The sequence below is a fragment of the Lactuca virosa genome, chromosome 8 (genome assembly GCF_052849685.1).
Source record: "Lactuca virosa cultivar CGN04683 chromosome 8, Lactuca_virosa_CGN04683_v6, whole genome shotgun sequence".
Lineage (NCBI taxonomy): Eukaryota > Viridiplantae > Streptophyta > Magnoliopsida > Asterales > Asteraceae > Lactuca > Lactuca virosa.
In genome coordinates, this window is record NC_136433.1 from 80,581,006 (window position 1) to 80,601,032 (window position 20,027).

General features: G+C 32.3%; 2 protein-coding genes across 3 annotated transcripts; both read right to left on the bottom strand.

The window, feature by feature from the left end:
• Positions 1 to 800: 800 nt before the first annotated feature.
• Positions 801 to 8,220, bottom strand: LOC145132545 (putative WRKY transcription factor 57). 2 transcript variants are annotated; one of them, XM_079067365.1, is made up of 4 exons: positions 7,701 to 8,220; positions 6,633 to 6,776; positions 5,853 to 6,249; positions 801 to 1,097 (listed from the first exon to the last, which is right to left on the bottom strand). In XM_079067365.1, the coding sequence occupies exons 1-3, from the start codon at positions 8,069 to 8,071 to the stop codon at positions 5,868 to 5,870; spliced, it is 897 nt and encodes a 298-aa protein (XP_078923491.1). In that variant the 5' UTR covers positions 8,072 to 8,220; the 3' UTR covers positions 801 to 1,097; positions 5,853 to 5,867. The 2 variants fall into 2 exon arrangements, with proteins under 2 accessions (XP_078923491.1, XP_078923490.1); XM_079067364.1 differs by having other exon boundaries at positions 801 to 1,094; positions 7,701 to 8,219.
• Positions 8,221 to 12,374: 4,154 nt separating this feature from the next.
• On the bottom strand, positions 12,375 to 12,857 carry LOC145130542 (uncharacterized). Its single transcript, XM_079065323.1, has one exon. It carries the CDS (start codon positions 12,855 to 12,857, stop codon positions 12,375 to 12,377), a length of 483 nt encoding a protein of 160 aa, XP_078921449.1.
• Positions 12,858 to 20,027: the final 7,170 nt, after the last annotated feature.

Sequence of the window (20,027 nt, forward strand, 5' to 3'; positions counted from 1 at the left end):
ATTATCTCACATAGGATGTCGTGAGAAAAAACCTAAACAAACCGGTTATAAGTATTGAATGTGTACAAAAACAATAATGACTTATTTTACAACAAAAATGTGTACAAAGTGATAAATATATATTATCATATTAAGTCATTTTTCCGATTTATCTGGAGTAGTCGGTCATAAGAAATGAATATGTACAATTTAAACAAATGGATAAATGTAAACGAAAAAAATAATTTAATGATCAAATATGTAAAAATCAAAAATATATTATTTTTTTAAGTCGTTATCAAACATAATTTTGTATGTTTGTTTGTTTTTTGTGATTCATTTAGGTGTACTATTTCTCTATCTTGTTAGTGTTTCTTAAAAAAATTCTATAGTTCAAAAAGTCTAACTTTTTGGAATACAAAATATATAATACTATTTATCTAAAAAAACAAAACAATTAACATGTAAAACATTTTCTAAAAGAAATGAAGAAGTAGAAGTGGTTAGTTTTTGGTTTAAAAAGAAGTAGAAATATTAGAAAAGGTAAAAAGGGCCTGTCGGCATGATGTAAAAAGGGGTAAAAAAGAGGGAAAAGGGAGAATATATACTGTCGGCTGACAAAATTTTGAAGCAACATCGAAATCCACCCGATATTGACAGTTATCAGGCGCACACTTCTCTACATCAAACTACCAATCATTTCATGCATCAACTATTCCAATTACCCCCACACCCTTTCTCTTTCTCATGCAATTTCTACTTCCAACTCTGTTCATTTTTATTTGTAACATATCACTATAATATTCGTACTTTATCAAAAGGAACTTAAAATACCAACACTTTTCGGTGGATAATTATATTACAATAACCTAATGTTATTACATATACATAACAATTATATAAAATCCTTGGGTTTAATGCACTTAAAAGTGAAAACTTGAATATGAGAGAAGGTTAGCCACTTAGTTGAAAGAAGAGAATGAATAAACAATTGAGTAGACTAAAAACTTTTTTAGTCAATGCATCTCCATCAAAAGTTCGAACTTTTGTAATACCTAAAATTGACGAGTCTTTGGTGGATAACTTGGAGTGCAATCCCAATCTACCATCTGTAACTGCTAAAAAAAAAAAAACAACGTTCACCCGTTAAATTACATCTTCTATGTCAATTTCTAACCACTTATGTGTTGCATATTATAATGTGTAAAAAAATATTTATATAGTATATGATAGAACATACAGTCTTATCATGCATTTATCATGTATTGAAAAGAGACTGATTTAAATATGACACGGACTTGTTCGCGATAATTCTTCCCTAGCTAAAAGATGTAAATAGATTGAAGTTGAAAAAAACATAAAATTGACCCTTTTTTTCTAAACTAGAAAAGGATAACTTGTAAAAGCATCATTGTACATTATTCTATATAATCAATGACAATGCACATACATATGAACTCGCTAAGCAAAAAATGAAGATGAAAACATAAGGAAAGAAAAAGAACAAGTTAGGCAGATAACATGACAAAAGATGAGTTTTCCAAAAAGGAATCTACCCCTAGTTTAGGTCTATAGCCACATGTAAGAACACAAGCACAAATACATACAAGAATAAACTCAATTATTACTAGAGTTCAATCTAGAAAAAATAATGATTTGATCTATGTACTATCCTAGGATCATCAAAATACATCATTCTTCTAGGCTCGTACTAAATTGTTTTCTTTGAGCTTAGACTATACTTTTTAGAGTTAGAATGCAACTTTACAATTTTTAAACATAGCCATTAGAAAGCTTCTTGTGCCCGCTATTACCATTAGCATGCAAGAACATTTTTTTTTACCCATCTCTCCTATATATACTAAAGTTAACCAACTTGATTTGGCAACGAAACCTTTTATATATATATATATATATATATATATATATATATATATATATATATATATATATATTTACCCATCTCTCCTATATATACTAAAGTTAACCAACTTGATTTGGCAACGAAACCTTTTATATATATATATATATATATATATATATATATATATATATATATATATATATATATATATATATATATATATATATATATATATATAACTATGATTCATTTTCAACCTATGCAGTAATGAAAGAATGAATAGAACAGAGACAAAATGAAAAAACTAGATGTTTGTTTACCATAAATGAATGAAATTTGAGAATTAATTTCGATCCTTTTGATTTTATGTTTTTTATTCAAAAAGAAGTGGTGTGCTATATTTCCAGAGGCAATGAAATAATATTTTTTTTTATTATAATTATGCTTACTCATATAACTCAAATAATACTAATATTTTAGAAACAATTATTATTATTGTTTTAATTTCTAAAGGTAAATATTTTTTATGATTACATTACTTCAAGATATCATGGTATTTTAATTTTAAACAACTTTTTGGATGAAATATAATTCCTTTTTAAGTATATGAAATACATTTAATATATACTTTAAATCCTTACCTTCAGCTTATTTAACAATAAACTTTTAACTTTGTTATAGTTTATTTTTATAAAATATTGTTTTCTTTTTTATTTATGTTTTATTATTTTAACTTTTTATTCATACATAACAAACATTATTTTTGAAGGATTTATTATATTCTTTTATAGAGTCAACCAAATATGACAACAAAATTTAAGAATCAGATCCATTATCTCGTGTCTTACTATTACTTATTTCCATTCTTTTATTTTTTACTAGTTTATAACCCGTGGGAACCATGGTTACAAAATTAATATAACTTTCATTGTAAACATTCAAACTTATTAATCAATTATTTTAAATAAATTATTAATTAAAAAATATTTTTTAGATATATAAAATTATAATCGTTGATTCAAATAAATACATAAAATTATATCACCTTATAGTTTGTATTAATTTTATTTTAATTTTTATTCTAATGTTATTAATTTAATGTAATTAGAGTGAGAAATTTAAATTTTGAAATTTGAAATGGTGAATCAATAGGTTGACAAATGGTATGACATTAATTATGAGGCCTAAAAGGGTGACATATGACAAAAGAACTACTCTTTTATTAGTATAGGGAGATGATATCATTATATCATACCAAATATACCATTATGATACTCTGAAACATTAAAAGTAATTTCAAATATATTTTTTAAGTGGTATATATAGATTTTCAATATTAGTCTTATACTTGTTAGCATTTTATAAATTTGACTAATATCTTTCAAAATAGTTTATAAAATTTTAATTAAAAAATTATAACCAAAACAAGTTATTCTTAAATAACTAATTTAGAAGTTATTGTCAAAGTAGTAACAAAAATATTTTTATTAAATAAAATAGTACGTTTATAACATACATTTAGGTTTGTTACTATGTTTTAAATTACAAGAAGATATTATTAATAATTTCAGAACCCATAAGTTGAACTAATTTATATATCATTAATATAATTTTTTTTATAATATTATTACAAGTAACATAGATTATAATTAATAGTAACATTATACGACTGTTTAGACTAAAAAACACATAAAAAGGTTATATAACATATAAAGTAATACACATAAACAATATAATACCAAATGTGATGACTTTTATCTGTATTTATATAATAAAAGAAATCATGTTGTACGTGATATATTTGATAACAATGTTTAAGTACAAAATGAGTTTTGATAATGGGATTAAAATAACAGGCACCAATAGGGTATTGGTGCTCACTTCTTCTAGAAAAGGGAATCATGTATATCTTTGAAAATGATATCCACCTTGTACTAAAAAACTATTAAATCTAGGTTCCTAACATGTGTACCCTTTTGGGGGGTAAACTAATTAACAACTCCAAAACAAAGCATGATAAAGGGCACATCAGAAAATTGTTAAAAAAAATGCAAGAACATTATACAAGTTTTAGGACTAGCTAACATCACAAAAGAAGGTTTTAATATTCATGAATCATTTAACATGATGAAATTTATGAATTAATTATGACACATGTTAGATAGTAACAGTTAAAAGTTTAGGGGTTTAAATTATTTCTGTTCATCTTTGTTTAAAAATAAATGCATAATAGTATGCACAATGATTATCAATCAATTTCATAGGAGATAGGACCAGTGGACCATATTGAAGGTAGAGTAAGGACCATTTATCTTTGTGGGCTTTGAAAGGTGCATGCATCTTGGCTACTACAAGAAGTACAAGGTCTAGGAGCATCTTTAGGTGACAAAAGTGTTAACTGTTGAGTGTAAATAATTATCAACATTTATAAAAATTATGGGTGTGATTTAAAGCGTATATAAATGCATGATAAATAACAAACTGATGATATAATGCCATGCACAAGTAGAAATTATGGATGTGTAAAAAACAGTTGCGTATGAGAAAATAACTTGTTTAAAGTCAAAACATGAATATAAATAAGTAATTCAAATCATTTTAATGATTGCATTACCTCTTAAATGTTATCGTTAAGAATGAAAAGACATGTCAAAAGACTTGAAACATTTCGGGACCATGTGTGTATTTTGCACTGACTATAGTTTAACTGAGTCAAAGATGTTAGATACCACAACGATTACATATAAATATGGCTTAGAAATTACTATATATATATATATATATATATATATATATATATAAAATAAAATAAAAACCTTAGTTTATATTTTTTTAACAAAATAAAAACAATATATATATATATATATATATATATATATATATATATATATATATATATATATATATATATATTAAAAAAAAAACCTTAGTTTATATTTTTTTAACAAAATAAAAACACTAAGGAAATATTTACTCGGGTGAGTAACTTCATTACTGAATAATTATTATGTATATTGTTATGTTTACTTTAAGATGAATGTAATACAGCATTAATTAGGCAACAATTTTTACAGGATATATAATGTGATGCACATGTTTATAGCTAGCTAGTCACATGGTTTTGATTAAAAAGAAAAAAAACGTACGTAATATATTCTTTGGATCGAATGTGTTTAGGTTAGATTACAATAGAAAATTAATTATCAATTCATCTATCGATTATGGTTAATCTATACCATGATTTATTATTTTTATAATATTATAATTTCTGATTAATTTTATTTTAAAAATGTCAATTATCATAATATTCTTAAATGATTAACTTTTTTTAAAAGTTTTTTTAGCCATTTTAATTAATTTGTCATTTTTAAGAAATAAAACTATTTGATATTATATAGTTAAAAAAAATAAAATCATCACTTTTATGTTATAAAAATTTTAAAAAAATGTATAATATAACCGCTATTAACGCTCGTAACATTTGATATCTGGAAGTAAAATAAAGTATTATAAAATTTTTAATTACATATATTAACTGTGAAAAGAAAACAAAGATTTTGAATCCTGATATAGATAATAAGGTAAATTGATGTATTGTTAAATGATATATATGAAAAAAACATAAACTTTATTTTACAAAAACACTTCTGAATAAAATGTACTCTAGTATAAGAATTGATTCGCCTTTTCAATAATTATTTCAATACTAATTAAGAACCTATAAAAACAAGAAGATACCAATTAGATTTTTTATATTTTCACCTAATTTTTACATTTCCCCTGACTCCTACGTACTGGACTCTTAATTTAAAATCAGTACCGTTTTATGAGACTACTGCACCCCTTATCTTTTCAAAGGTTCTACCAAAGGGACCCTAAAACATCAAGGACTAACATGTGGATTAAGGCAGCATGTAAAAGAAACAACTTGAACAAATAATTAAAAAAAAAAAAAGGTAAACTCTCCAATTTAAAAAGAAGGTTTTAAATGTAATTAGCAAACACGTACCTTTTATATATATAGTCAGTTGCGCATAATTGTAGGCACAATATCCCCAAGCAACCCTTGATGATCTAAACGAGAATCTTGAAATGATTCTTGAGGTTTTTCATCAGAATTACGATGTTTAAAATCAGCTTCATTAGATTCTACTTTTGGTTGTAATTTAGAGGCACCAAGATTTGGCAATGGTGTTCTTGGATATATAACTTGGTGTGTAGTTGAATGATGAGAAGCCAACAATCTTGAATATGCATTTTCGTGATTTAATAATCCTCTTGGAAACCCTACTGTGTGGTGACAATGTTGACCTTCATATGTTGTGATCACAGTTGTGGGATCTGTTGATGAACGTTCAACTCTTTTCTTCACAGTGCATTTGCTATTTGTGCATCGGTAGTAGCTCCTTCAAAACAATTGTTTTTTTTTTTCAAAAAAAAAAAAGAGATACATTTAGAATGTAAGGCGAGCTATCTATATTGGGAAATCATGGTGTACCTATATACACCAAAAATAGCAGTTTTAAAAACTGAATGCCTGATGAAAGAGGTAAATTAAAGAAAGAAAGTTTGGAAAATAAAATTCCCTCCTATTTTATGCTTCTACTGCATCCATAATTATTGATATGTGTAATGCACCACTTCTATTTCCTCGTCTCATTGATTTTGATAGTTGTGATCATGATCCATTAAGTAGAACATTAAGTAGAATTATTTAGTAAAAGTTTATAGTATTTTGATATGATTAGAATGTATGATTTAAGAGATAATGAAATGTAATTATAATTACCTAGGAAAAGGGCTATTTTTAACAGCTTTTTGTCCATATTTTCTCCATCTGTAACCATCTTCAAGATGATCGATTTCACTCTTGGTCATGAATGCAAATCGTTGTTGCCGGATTCTTTTTGGCCCTTTCTTTTTGACTTTACCCCTGAAAAACAAAAACTTTAGGGTAAGACATGGATCATGTAAATATTATTATAAAATGTTAAGCTCTAATTATTAACCATGTAACTTATTGGATTGATATATGATATATATATATACCTAATGAAATAACGAAGAAATGTATTAACACTTGCTTTGAGATTGAATGAGACAGATCATTTTTGGGATTTAAAAACTCATTTATTAGAAAGTATGGAGAAAATTTAATTTAGTTGACGTAAAAGCATGGCAAGAAACACATTGCGAGAAGATTTAGATGCATTACATCTCGAGCAACTTTTGTGCAATTTCCTAGCTACGGGGCCATGCTTGTCAGTTCAAGTTCAGGTCACTCACAATAATCTGAAAAAGCAAAAGTGAAGCAAAAAAAATTACTCACTTTTTCTTGTTTCAAAATCGGCAAGTTAAAACAAATATATATTCGAACATAAATAAATAAATATATATGCACCGATTTTCTGGCGTTATTTTATGTGGAAAAAAGATGCCAAAAACAGCACGCCATCGCTAACGCTAGACCCACGCCATTTCCGCCGCAATAGCGGCGGAGTTCACGCTCACTAGTGGTGGAAAATAGAAAAGAAAGACTCTATAGCTTCATTTGTCTAAATAATTACAGAAATGCCATCGCAACTTGCGTGAACAGCTTTTAGTAATGGCTATCGAACAAATATGGTGGGTGCCATCTAAGATTACAAGTACGGATGACACAGAAGAATTCGTATTCCTTTAAAATAATAACTACTTTCAACTTTTTCCAAAAAACTCAGCGCTTAATCTTCTTTTCATATAAAGTAATTGCTACATCTGAAACAAACACTCTATAAAATCGATTCTCATATGTGAAGAGATGAAGGCATTGATAGTGTATGGTAGTTTCCGCTGTATACCACTACCACTTACTCACCCTGTGTCCGAAGATGGCGGTTGACCACCGGAAGCGGCATCACCAGAAGCTGCAGAAGACTCCGGTCGATCCTCGGAAGAGCTGGTAGAAACCAACGGCTTTGACATAGATACGTCTCTTACGTTTTCAACGGATCCAACCTGAGAATGAACCGGAACTGGACTAGTAGTAGGATTAATCTCCTCCGGAACACCACAACTACCGCCGGAATCCATCCGATCTAACACCGGTGCTGGAGGATGGAAGTTCCATCCGAACTCGCTCAATATGTTGTTGTCTCTTGTATCGGTAATCCCGAAGAAGCTGTAATCACCGGAGAGCGTCCAGGTAGAGTCTCCGGAGAGTGGATCGATACTGCTGTCATCATCCATATATTGATTCTTATGAAGAAGAGGGGATTTGAAGAAGCTTTTAGAAAGAGAATTTAGGGTTTTAGGAGAGAGAGTGAGTGAGGATGATAACGCGTAGAAAAAAGGTTCTCTGGCTTGTGTGAAACGTCAAGTGAAATGGAGAAAAGGATAAGCTAAAAAAATAAAAACAACCGTCGTCACTTTAAACAGTACAGGTGATGGAATTTACGCGCGTAGTTTCTACTTTAATTAGTACATACAGTAAAAAATTAAAAACTCGTAAATTATTACGTTGGATCATCAAGATTGTTAACCTCCTCCACATTATTATATATATATATATATATATATATATATATATATATATATATATATTAAAGTTACGAAAGAAAATGAATAGTAAACTTATATATAATAAAGTTATGAAGAAAAGGAATAGTAAACTTGTATTTTTTTGGCAGAATTGATCCTTGTATTATTATTGTGCTTCAAAGTTAAGAATAATAAATTTGGATGTTTTTTGGCAACTTTGCTCCTTATTCTTTAACCATTTTGACACTTTTGGTCATTGCAACCAATATTTTTACACTTTTTAGGAACCTTTTAATATTTAAAGTTTGGCAACAAAACTTTAACGGTTTGACAACTTTGATCCCTTTTTTAAAAAGTTGCAAATTCCTACCCCTTTAATTCTTTAGCCATTTTGACACTTCTGGTCATTGTAGTCAAAACTTTTATATTTTTTCATAAAAACTGGATGTTTTTTGGCAACTTTGCTCCTCATTCTTTAACTATTTTGACACTTTTGGTCCTTACAATCAATATTTTTACACTTCTTAGGAACCTTTTAATCTTTAAAGTTTGGTCACAAAACTTTAACGGTTTGACAACTTTGATCCCTTTTCTAAAAAGTTGCTAATTCCTACCCCTTTAATTCTTTATCCATTTTGACACTTCTGGTCCTTGCAGTCAAAACTTTTACATTTTTTCATAAAAACATGAAAAAAACGGTCCGTGGCAAAGTCCAGGCTTTTTTCATCGTTGCACTTTCTACGTCTGTCATATTTATCGATTCGCAAACATCATTGAAAGTTTCTGGCCCCCACGTAGCGGGGGTAACCTTTCTAGTTATTATTATTATTATCATTATTAAATTATTATTATTATTATTATTTTTATTTTTTGTCGAATTATAGTTTTATTAAATTACTCTATTTTTTTTATCAATCATCTAGAATGCATGCTTTAAAAAAATATAGTTATTAATTATCGGCGATTCTCATTCTAATTTGTTATTTTTAACTATAGTATATTTAATATTAGTATTAATTTTCTAGCACTAATATTATAAAAGCTCTAAATATTTTTTTTATTATTGTTATGGCCACAACTTTATCGCAGAATTATCACTCTAGGCCACTTAACGAGTTTCTTGGTTAACTTTTTTGCAAAATCAGTCCTAAAAAGTTCAAATTTGGTCATTAAGGTTTGCAAAAAATTACACCACATGTTTTTTTAACTTTATATTTTGTTTTTTGTATACTTTATTTGTTTTCGGTTTTTTTATAAATATATATACATTTTTATATACTTTATTTATTTTCATTTTTTAACTTCATTTTTCAACAATTTGATTTTTTTTTTTTTTTACATTTTTACCTTTTGTTTTCTATTTTTTTCTATTTTAGTTATTTATGGTTTTTCTAATGTTTTTATTTAATTTGATTTATGTAAACGAACTTGAATTTAATATAAATTACTATAACAAGTTTTTTTTATAGAGACCAACTACAATTTTTTTTTGTTCTTTTTTTTAGTCTATTATCAAATTGAAAAATGTTATCTTGAATTTAAACTATTGATATCATATATAGAAATATGAAAAAAAACAAAAAGAAAATAAGTTGGGCCGAAATTACATATATAAACATAACTATTTTATTTACTTGAATAAAAATAAAAAATTACAAAAAATATACATTATCAAAATTGTAATATACTATAATATACTAATACGTTTAACATTTTTTTGAAAAAGTTCAATAAAAAGTTAAAAATACAAAATAAATAAAAACAAATAATTGGAAAACAAATAAGAAAAAAATTAAAAAAATAAAAAGATGAAAAAATTAAAATATAATACGAAAAAAATATGAAAAAAACTAAAAAAAAAAACTCTAATATACTCTATATATACACTAAAAAATAGAAAACAAAAGGTAAAAATGTAAAAAAAAAATCAAATTGTTGAAAAATAAAGTTAAAAAATAAAAATAAATAAAGTATATATAAAAAAGAAAATAAAAAAATTTATATATATTTATAAAAAAACCGAAAATAAATAGAGTATTAAAAAACGAAAAATAAAGTTAAAAAATAATGTGGTGTAATTTTTTGCAAATCTCAGGGACCAAATTTAAACTTTTTAGAACTGATTTTGCAAAAAAGTTAACCAAGTTAACTATGAAACTCGTTAAGTGGGCTAGAGTGATAATTTTGCGAGAAAGTTGTGACCATAGCAATAATAAAAAAAATATTAGGGCTTTTTCCAAATACGCGTTAAAAATTTAGGGCTTTTATAATATTAGTCCTAATTTTCTAACCATAGTTATAAAAATGGTTTATGTCATTTTTGGTCACTTTACTTTTAGTTTTGTGCTCATTTGATCACTTAACTCTTTTTAAGTTTTAAAATGTCATCAAACTTTTGGTTTTGTGCTCATCTAGTCACTTAACTTTTGGTTTGTTCACATTTTGTTACCTAACTTTTAAAATTGTGCTCATTTAGTCACTAAACTTTTAAATTTTTTCAAAAGTTTAGTGACTAAATGAGCACAATTTTAAAATTTAGGTGACTAAATGAGCACAAATCTAAATGTTAAGTGACCAAACCAAAAGTTAAGTGACTAAATGAGCACAAAGTCAAAAGTTTGATGACCTTTTAAAACTTAAAAAGAGTTAAGTTACCAAATAAACACAAAACCGAAAGTTAAGTGACCAAAAATGACCTAAACCCTTATAAAAAACAATAACAATGTTATTCTATTTTTAATGGTCATTTTTTTTTTGGAACTGGCAAAATATTATTAAAAAAGAGCCACCAACTAGCAAGCTGCTAGATGGGGCAAGTAGAAAACATAGTTTTTTACATACAAACAAAAGGGTTAATACACCATTGTACCCATTGATAATGACATTTTGTTCTCCTATGTTTGAGCCAAGTGAACACTATGGATTTAACATTATCTGCAACCTTTGTTGGGAGCTTCTTAGTTTCTTAAAAAAATTGTCACATCTTCCCCTCCATATTAACCACAGCACACTATAGCAGATACCTAGAAGATTACTTTGCTTTTACTGCACGTCCCCCAATTTTTTACGAAAGTGAGTATTTCTTCAATACTGTCAAAAGTGGGAATAGATATACCGCACCAGTGAAATACCCACTGCCATACAATGTTTGCAAAGGGGCATTTAATTAAAGTGTGTGTTACATTTTCATCGTCTTTTTCGCAATGCCCACATTTAGGTGATTATGTTATTATCCCTCTTTTTAGCAGCACATAACTAGTAGGGATTCTGTCTAAATTGCTCGCCAAATAAAGCAGTTCACTTTAATCGGAACGCCATGCGTCCATTCAATCAGCACACTATCTATAATTGCTCGGGGACTATCAATCAATCTTCTCAACTTATCAACGTGGTATTTGTTGTCATTCGATAGGGTGCACCTCCACAAATCTGTCCCTGTGGTGAGTTGGAATGTACCTAGTCTAGAGACTAACACATTCAAGTCTCTAATGTGATCTGTAGAAAGCCTTGCCTTCCAGTCCCATTCCATACCACCTATTTGAATCCTGTCATTTACCTTGCACTTTTTTTTTCTCCAGTTGATATAACCTAGGAAAGTCAATTTTTAAAGGCCTATTATCGTACCAGTTATCAATCCAAAATAACGTGTCATTACCTGAATGTACATGTTTTACAATAATATCTTCAATGTTGATTTCCAGCCTTTTCAGTTCCTCCCCAACCCTTGCAATGCTTTTCCATACCCCTGAAATGGACTTACTAGCCATATAATTGGATGCTTTATTTCTAATATTATGAATTCCTTTTATTACTCTTCCCCATAACGTGTTTCCTTCTACTCTCAGTCGCCACCACCACTTGACAATCAAAGATAGGTTAAATGCCTTACGTGATCCCCATCCAAGCCCTCCAGCATTTTTTGGTGCCATCACTTTCTCCCATGCCACCCATTTGGTCTTTCTCTTTTCATCCATTCCCCCACAAGAATTTCCTTCTAATTTTCTCAAGTTTATCAATCACCCCACTTGGTGCTACAAAAATTGAAAAGAAAAAAAAACGAATAACTGCCAAGAATAGCCTTCATCAAGGTTAGCCGACCTCCCATGGAAAGGTTTTTGGCATTCCATGAGGAGAGTTTATTATAAACTTTCTCCACGATAGGTGTCCAATTCTTTTTTAAGTTCATGTTCTCCCCCACTGGAACACCGAGGTAAGTGAATGGTAGCACGACCGGTTTACATCCAAGTGGTGCTGCCCATCTATTTACCTCCTGCATATTCACGCCTATTCCAAAAACACACGACTTTTGGAATTTTACCTTGAGACCTGATGTGGCATGGAAACACTTGAGGATCCTAGCAATCTTCTTGATGTTTTCTTTGTTCCATTCACCGGGGAAGAGTGCATCGTCCGCATAGAAGAGGTGTGACACCGAAATGTCATCGTGTGGTATCTTTATTCCTGTGAAAATGCCCTTTTCACAAGCCGTCTTCATCGCAATACTCAACCCTTCTATGGCTATAATGAAAAGAAATGGTGACAGGGGGTCTCCTTGTTGGACTCCTTTGCTAATTTCATATTCGTTTGAGGGTGATTCATTAACAAGTATCGATGCTCGTGTCGATTTCAAGCACCTCGATATCCACATCCTCCATTTGCATTCGTACCCCATTTTGCCATAAGAGGGAATCTAGATATTCCCAGTTAATTGAATCAAATGCCTTGTCGAAATCAACCTTGAAAAGCAGGATCTTTCGTTTCTCCTTCTTTGCCCACGAGTACAACCCATTGACAATCATAGGACCATCTTGGATGTTTCTCCCTTCAACATATGCCGACTGCTCCTCCCCGATATTCGGCCCAATTATTTTCTTCAATCTTTTGGAAAGTGTCCTAGAGATTATTTTGTACACGCACCCAATGAGACGGATTGGGCAATAGTCTCCAAGTTTTAAGGGATCTTTCACTTTAGGTATTACCGTAACAAAGGAGGAGTTACATCCCCTACTAATTGTTCCAAATTTCTCAAAGTATCGAGCAACTTCAAATATATCTCCCTTAACAATCGCCCAATGCCTTTTAATGAAGTTAAAATTAAATCCATCTGGGCCAGTTGCTTTATCTTTTCCACATGACCAAACTGCACATTTTACTTCTTCTAACTTGAATGGGGCCTCTAAACACTCACTATTCATCGAGTCTAATTTTCTGAATTTGGGATTGATGAGTTTGGGACGGGAGATCCATTTACCCTTGAACTTCTCTTTGTAAAAGCTGAAGACTTCCCGTCTTATTTCTTCCACATTCGTGTTCCAAGAACCATTTATCACCAGACCACATGCAATGTTTACGTTTTTTGTTGTTGACAAAACTGTGGAAGAAGCGTGAATTTTCATCCCCATCGACTTCCCACTTTATTCTTGATTTCTGTTTCGAATCAAGAATCATCATCTTTTCCAATCTGCGATTCTCTAGTAAGCTGATCTTCTTTCTTCAATCTCATTAATTATGATTAATTGGTCTTCAACTTTCTCATTGAGTTCCTTCAGCCTTAATATGAGTGTTTTCAATTCCAGGACTTCTTTGGGATGATCTGTAGCTCTCCATTTCTTCAACTCGTTTTTTATATGTTTCAATTTCACAGCAAGGTATGCGTCAGGGGCACCATATCCAGTAAAACTAGACCAGGACCTGCAAATAACCTTATCATATCCTTCGCGATTCATCCATGAATTAAAGAATCGGAAGGGTGTCTTCCCAAAATCAGCATCTGTAGTAGTACGCATCAGAACAGGATGGTGGTCTGAGACCTCCCTAGGTAATAATGTTATCGTAGTCACCGGAAAGTAATTCAATAAGGTAGGGCATATTAGGAATCTATCGAGTTTGCTCATTCTGACTTCAGTTTAGCAGAAATATGTATATCGATGACCTCCCATTCTCAAGTCATGTAATTTAGCTTCACCTATGAATCTGTTGAACCAAAATGTTGAGGAGCGACAAAATTGTGAGTTATACCTCTACTCTTGTCTCCGTACGATATTAAATTCGCCAAGGAATATCCAGACTCCCATTTTCTTGTTTTTTATTTGCAGCAGATCATCCCATATTTTCTTCTTTTCTTGAGGAAAATGCGGCCCATATATGTTAGCAAAGACCGTTAATCTTGTGATCCCGCTCCAATTTCCTATGGTGATAATAATGTCTTGATTTTATCGTTTCCACAACATTGTATAGTTGTGAATCCCACATACATAGCAATCCACCATATCTACCCTCCGATTTCATCGCAACATGCCTAAAATCATTTTGGTCCTAGCAACCCTCCACATTGATATTATTGACATCTGTCAATTGTGTTTCTTGTATACCCAAGAAGGAGATGCAATTTTGGATTTTGAGTCTTCTTACCCATGTCGTCTTGTAATTTTCGCCGATTCCCCAAATATTGAGGCCGAGACAGTTCATTTGGGGACGTTTATCTCACCATTTTCACCCATCACTTCCTGTAGAACCGGATCCCCAGTTTCGATTTGGAACCCCAGTTCTTTACCAATTGCCATAGTTTTTGCTTCTTCCATGGATGTAGTGCTAGATTCAGCTTCCACTTCGTCAGCGAGGGGTATCATCGACAACATGAAGTTATGTTGAAATTATGGTTCCATGGTGATGTTTTTTTTTCATTTTACGACGAGACATACTTGTTGATACTCCTTTCTTATTAGTATCATCAACAAGACGTGGAGAGGGTAACGACCCAAAGCATCCCTTCGGGAGTTTATTAAGTGTTCCAAAATAGTTTATTGGCCCACCGGGAGCGTCACTTCCTTCAACATTTGAATAGATTTGTATTGTGGGTCCCAGTCTAACTTCATCAAATTGTTTAGGTTGAGGAACGTTACCGTTATCCATTAATATCTCAAGATTCCCATGTAACTCTTCCACTTCCTTTCTAGGGACCGTATCCACATTGGCACAATTCCCAGGTGACTGTTGAGCTTCCGCTGTACCACCCCCGTCTTTTGGTGCCTTCACTGGCATTGCAGGTTCCACCGACGACGTATCTTCCACCAGTATTGTCCTATTATCCCCCAATATCATTGTTTCTTTCACTCTTGTGCCCTCGTTAGTGTTGTTCTCTGGCCACATTTCTCCTTATTCCCTCTCTGTCCCCCCCCCCCCCAATCCTCCATGTTTGTGTCTGAGATGCTTTTGTCTTCTTCGTCATCATCATCATCTGAATCTGATCGTTTCTCATAGAAATCAGGATTCGGATCCCACCTGAATGGGACCCAATATTCCTCATCAAACTCGATGATTCCCAGCTTTAGCATCTTCCCTTTGAATATAGCTGTGAATTCTTCATTTATCCTAGCCCTTTTGTATGTTAGGATACCAATCTTCGGACATGATAAATCGATTCTATGGTTAACTTCATCGAAGGGAATAATTGTTTTCCCAAACCTTTCCATTACAACAACAAAGTTTCGATCACCCCAAAGATGTAGGGGGCCCCAATGATTCTTACCCAGGCTATCCTTTCAAAGACAAGTTCAATATGTTCTCCCCGGTTTACCAATTTGAAAGTTTCTTTCCACCTTGTGTCTGCTTCCATGAATCCTTTTGCTTCCATCGAACTTTTCAAATCCAGTAATACTTTTAGGCCTCTGATGTATTTTATCTCACATTTGAGTTCCTCCTTCAGAGTGAGTAACTTAGGAAGGTGTCCAAGATGATCTACTGAAATGGCCTCACCTATAATGGTTGTTTTTTTCATCCATTTGTGTGTCCCATGCTCTCGTTTCAGAATGAAGGGGTTTAAGGTAGGGGTGGTGGTTGTGGGGGCTTGTGTCCAGCCTGGGGAATTATGATTTCTGCATATGACCGATGGTCACGATATGCATTGGTGAGGGTTTTTTGTGGTGGTTGGTTACATGTCTTCAATGGCATTTTTGTCTCATAAACTTCTTTCTTCTTTCTTTCATATCGAGCCAGATTCACCGCTAGGTTTCTGCCTCTTATCTTGGCTCCGTTGAGTAATCTTTCCATGGCAATAACATCCTTCATGTCCGCAAATCTGATAAACGCATAAAAGTAGCCGTTCTTCCCCTTGTTCACTCCTATATAAACGTCTCTTAATCTTCCATATCTACTGAAAACCTCCCTGAGCTCAGATTTTCTGGCCGCCTGTGGTACATTTGTGACAAAAAACGCGGTTATTCCGTCTCCGTTTGGTTTCATCGATGCCTTCTTCCGCCGGACTTCTGTGTATTCTACCATGTCTCTTCTTCTGTAGCTCTCCATTAGTGAATACAACTGCTATAAAAACACTTTTAATGATCAAATATAACAAAAAATTTAACATAAAGTACAATTAAATGGTATACAATAAAAATGTTATTAAATAAAAAGGAATAAAATAGAAAGAAAATAAGTAATAACCATAGTAGCCAAATTTTCAAAGATTATTTCAGAAAAAAATCAAAAATCAGAAAAATGACCATAATAACAATAAATTTCACTGGTCAAAGTTGTGAAAATTTTCGTGGCTGCGACTTTTTTTTTTAATTTTCAAAGGTTAACACAAACGAAAATCTCGGTTGCCTTCAAATATATATATATATATATATATATATATATATATATATATATATATATATATATATATATATATATATATATATATATATATATTAATTTTTTTAAGCATTTATGTAGATCAACACCCACAAAAATGAATATGGCCTACGACTTTTCTTTTTAATTATTGTGTATTTTAGATTTGTGAATGAGAGAACCCAGATGATTGCTATAAAGTGTGCATGTGAAAGTTATGAAGATTTTTGTGACATTCCTTGTTTTCAAAACGAAAAAAAATAAAAATTCTTTACGTTTTAAAATCATAGTATTTTGGGTTACCGAAAAATCCCAGTATTATAAATATTTTGCGGAAACTGTTTTGTTTTATTAAAATATTTTTGATTAAATATGTTTTTTCGAAAAGAAAAATCTTTAAGGATGTCATAATCAACACATAACATTGTTACACTGTAAAGACCTAATGGTCCTAAACACAATTGCAGATTGTCTCTTAATCAGTCGGCATCCTAATCAAGTTTCAGTAGTTTAACCCTATAACTTGTGATGCAAATAAATTGTAACGTCCCAAAAGTACTAAGTAAAAAATTCTGTTTTTAAATCAACCATACATTTCAAAAACCATCAAAGTATCTCAATGTAGAAAATAGTTATTAGAGTACAATCCAAAATCATAAAATGCAAAACACGGGTGGATGGTGTACGATCATGTCGAGCCCTTCCCTTTTCGAACCGGAAGTACATGAAAACATTTTAAACATAATCCATAAGCACAAAGCTTAGTGAGTTTCCCAAAATACCACATATCATATATACATTGCCATGAGCTACCCCCATGGTCTTACATACTAGTTCCATGGGCTACCCCCATGGTCTTTTCCCTGGAATGTCATGGGCTACCCCCACGGTCTTACCACCAAGTGTCATGGGCTACCCTTATGGTCTTTCCTTGAAATTTTATGGGCTACCCTCATGGTCTAACATCAAGTGTCATGGGCTACCTTCATGGTCTTTCATGCAATTGTCATGGGCTACCCCCATGGTTTTTCATACAAATTCCCTGGGCTACCCCCGTGATCTTCCATGTAAGTATCACAAAGACAACTAGCATCCTATATAGTATGGTGAGAATACTCACCTCAATATGATGATAAACAATCACACGCTCGAGCTGCTGCCAAAAAGGCTCCTCACACTTTACATACCCAAAATCGACCCTAATTAATAATTAGGGTAATAACCCAATATCAAAGGTACAAATCAAATTCTCTCTTACAAAGGGTATAAGACCATTTTACCCTTCCCATACTAGACCCAACTAAACATGGCCCAATGCCCAATATGGTCCAAGGCCCAAACTGGCCCAAATGCACTTATGGGAGTACGTCATGCGTACTCCCTCATTACGCCCCACGTACTTGGTGTTTATATAAAGGATTCGGGGCTAAACCCGTTACACCATGTGTACCCAGAGGTTACGCCCTATGTAACCCTCTGTTGTCCAAACCCACCTTTTAAGCTCTTAATTCCTAAAGACTAAATATTAACTCACAAATCTTAATCTTAGGAAGGTCTTAAATTATAAAGTTGACAACTTTAAGCTTTTGCATGGATTAATAGAGCCCAAAACCAAAACCCTAAGTCCATGAAACTCTTTAATAACCTCAAACTCTTGTGTGGGTGAGAAATCGCAACAAAGACTTCATTTTTATGACACAAGATTCTCAAAAACAACATAAAGTGACAAACTTGAGCTCTAGAGTAGCTTTTACTCACAATAACCAAACCATGGGAGCAAAAGCATGCAAACCTCTAATCTAGTCTAGATCTAAGTCATAAAACCATAAAAGGTAAGAGCTTTATACATCCAGAAGCTTGCAAAGGTGATGAAGGCCCTGAATCTACAAGCCCTGGCCACAACAATCTTCAAGGGAAAGCTTCTACTCCTTTACAATGCACCAAGAACACACAAAAGAGGATCACATAAGCTAATCAAGGTTTAGGGTTTCAAGACACTGGTTGGGGAGGATGGAGGTTGAATATGGAGAGGCATCAAGGGACTTAAGGTCCTTAAATATGGGCTCAACCCCAAAAAATAGGGTTTGGGATCTGTATGAGTACGCCTTGCGTACTCCTTTTGTACGCCCGACGTACTCGACGAGGACCACGTCCAATTTAGGTGACATACGCCCAAACATACGCATCAGGTACGCCCTGCGTAGGGACTGATTTTGTAATAAATTGATATTTTTAGCTAGAATTAAAAATACCGGGAAACAGATGTTACAACTCTCCCCCACTTGAATCTGAATTCGTCCTTGAAATTCGCTTCTACAAATAACTCTTGATAATGCTCCTACGTCTCCTCCCCAGGCTCCCAAGCCCACTCTAAGCATTTTCGGTGCAGCCATTGCACCTTCACTAAACCTACCTCCTTGTTTCGCCGAGTCTTCGTCTTCTTATCGAGGAGCGATACTGGTCTCTCTATGTAGTTCATGCGTTCGTCCACCTGAATATACTCCAATAGCACCACTACGGAGTCTTCAACCAAACACTTTCGCAGTTGAGAGACGTGAAAAGTGCTATGAATCTGACTAAGCTCCTTGGGTAGCTCCAAACGATATACAACCCTGTCCACCCGGGAAATAACTCTAAAAGGACCAATATATCTGGGGCCCAACTTGCCCCTCTTCCTGAACCGAATGACACCATTCCAAGGTGACACCTTCAGGAGTACCATATCTCCGACCTGCAACTCCAAATCTGATCGGCGTCTATCAGTATAACTCTTCTGTCAGCTTTGTCCAGTCTGCAATCTCCCATACTCCTGCTGGATCAACTCGTAGTCAGGAGCACCACCTCTGTGCTACCCATAACTCATTGACCGACCTCGACCCAACAAATCGGGGTCCAACACTTCCTCCCGTAGAGCATCTCAAAAGAAGTTCGATCAATACCGGCGTGGTAGCTGTTGTTGTAAGAAAACTCAGCCAAAGGAAGGTATCGTCACACTCCCGACCGACGGCGTAAACGTCGTGTATGACCCATAAAACTTGAGCCCAATTAA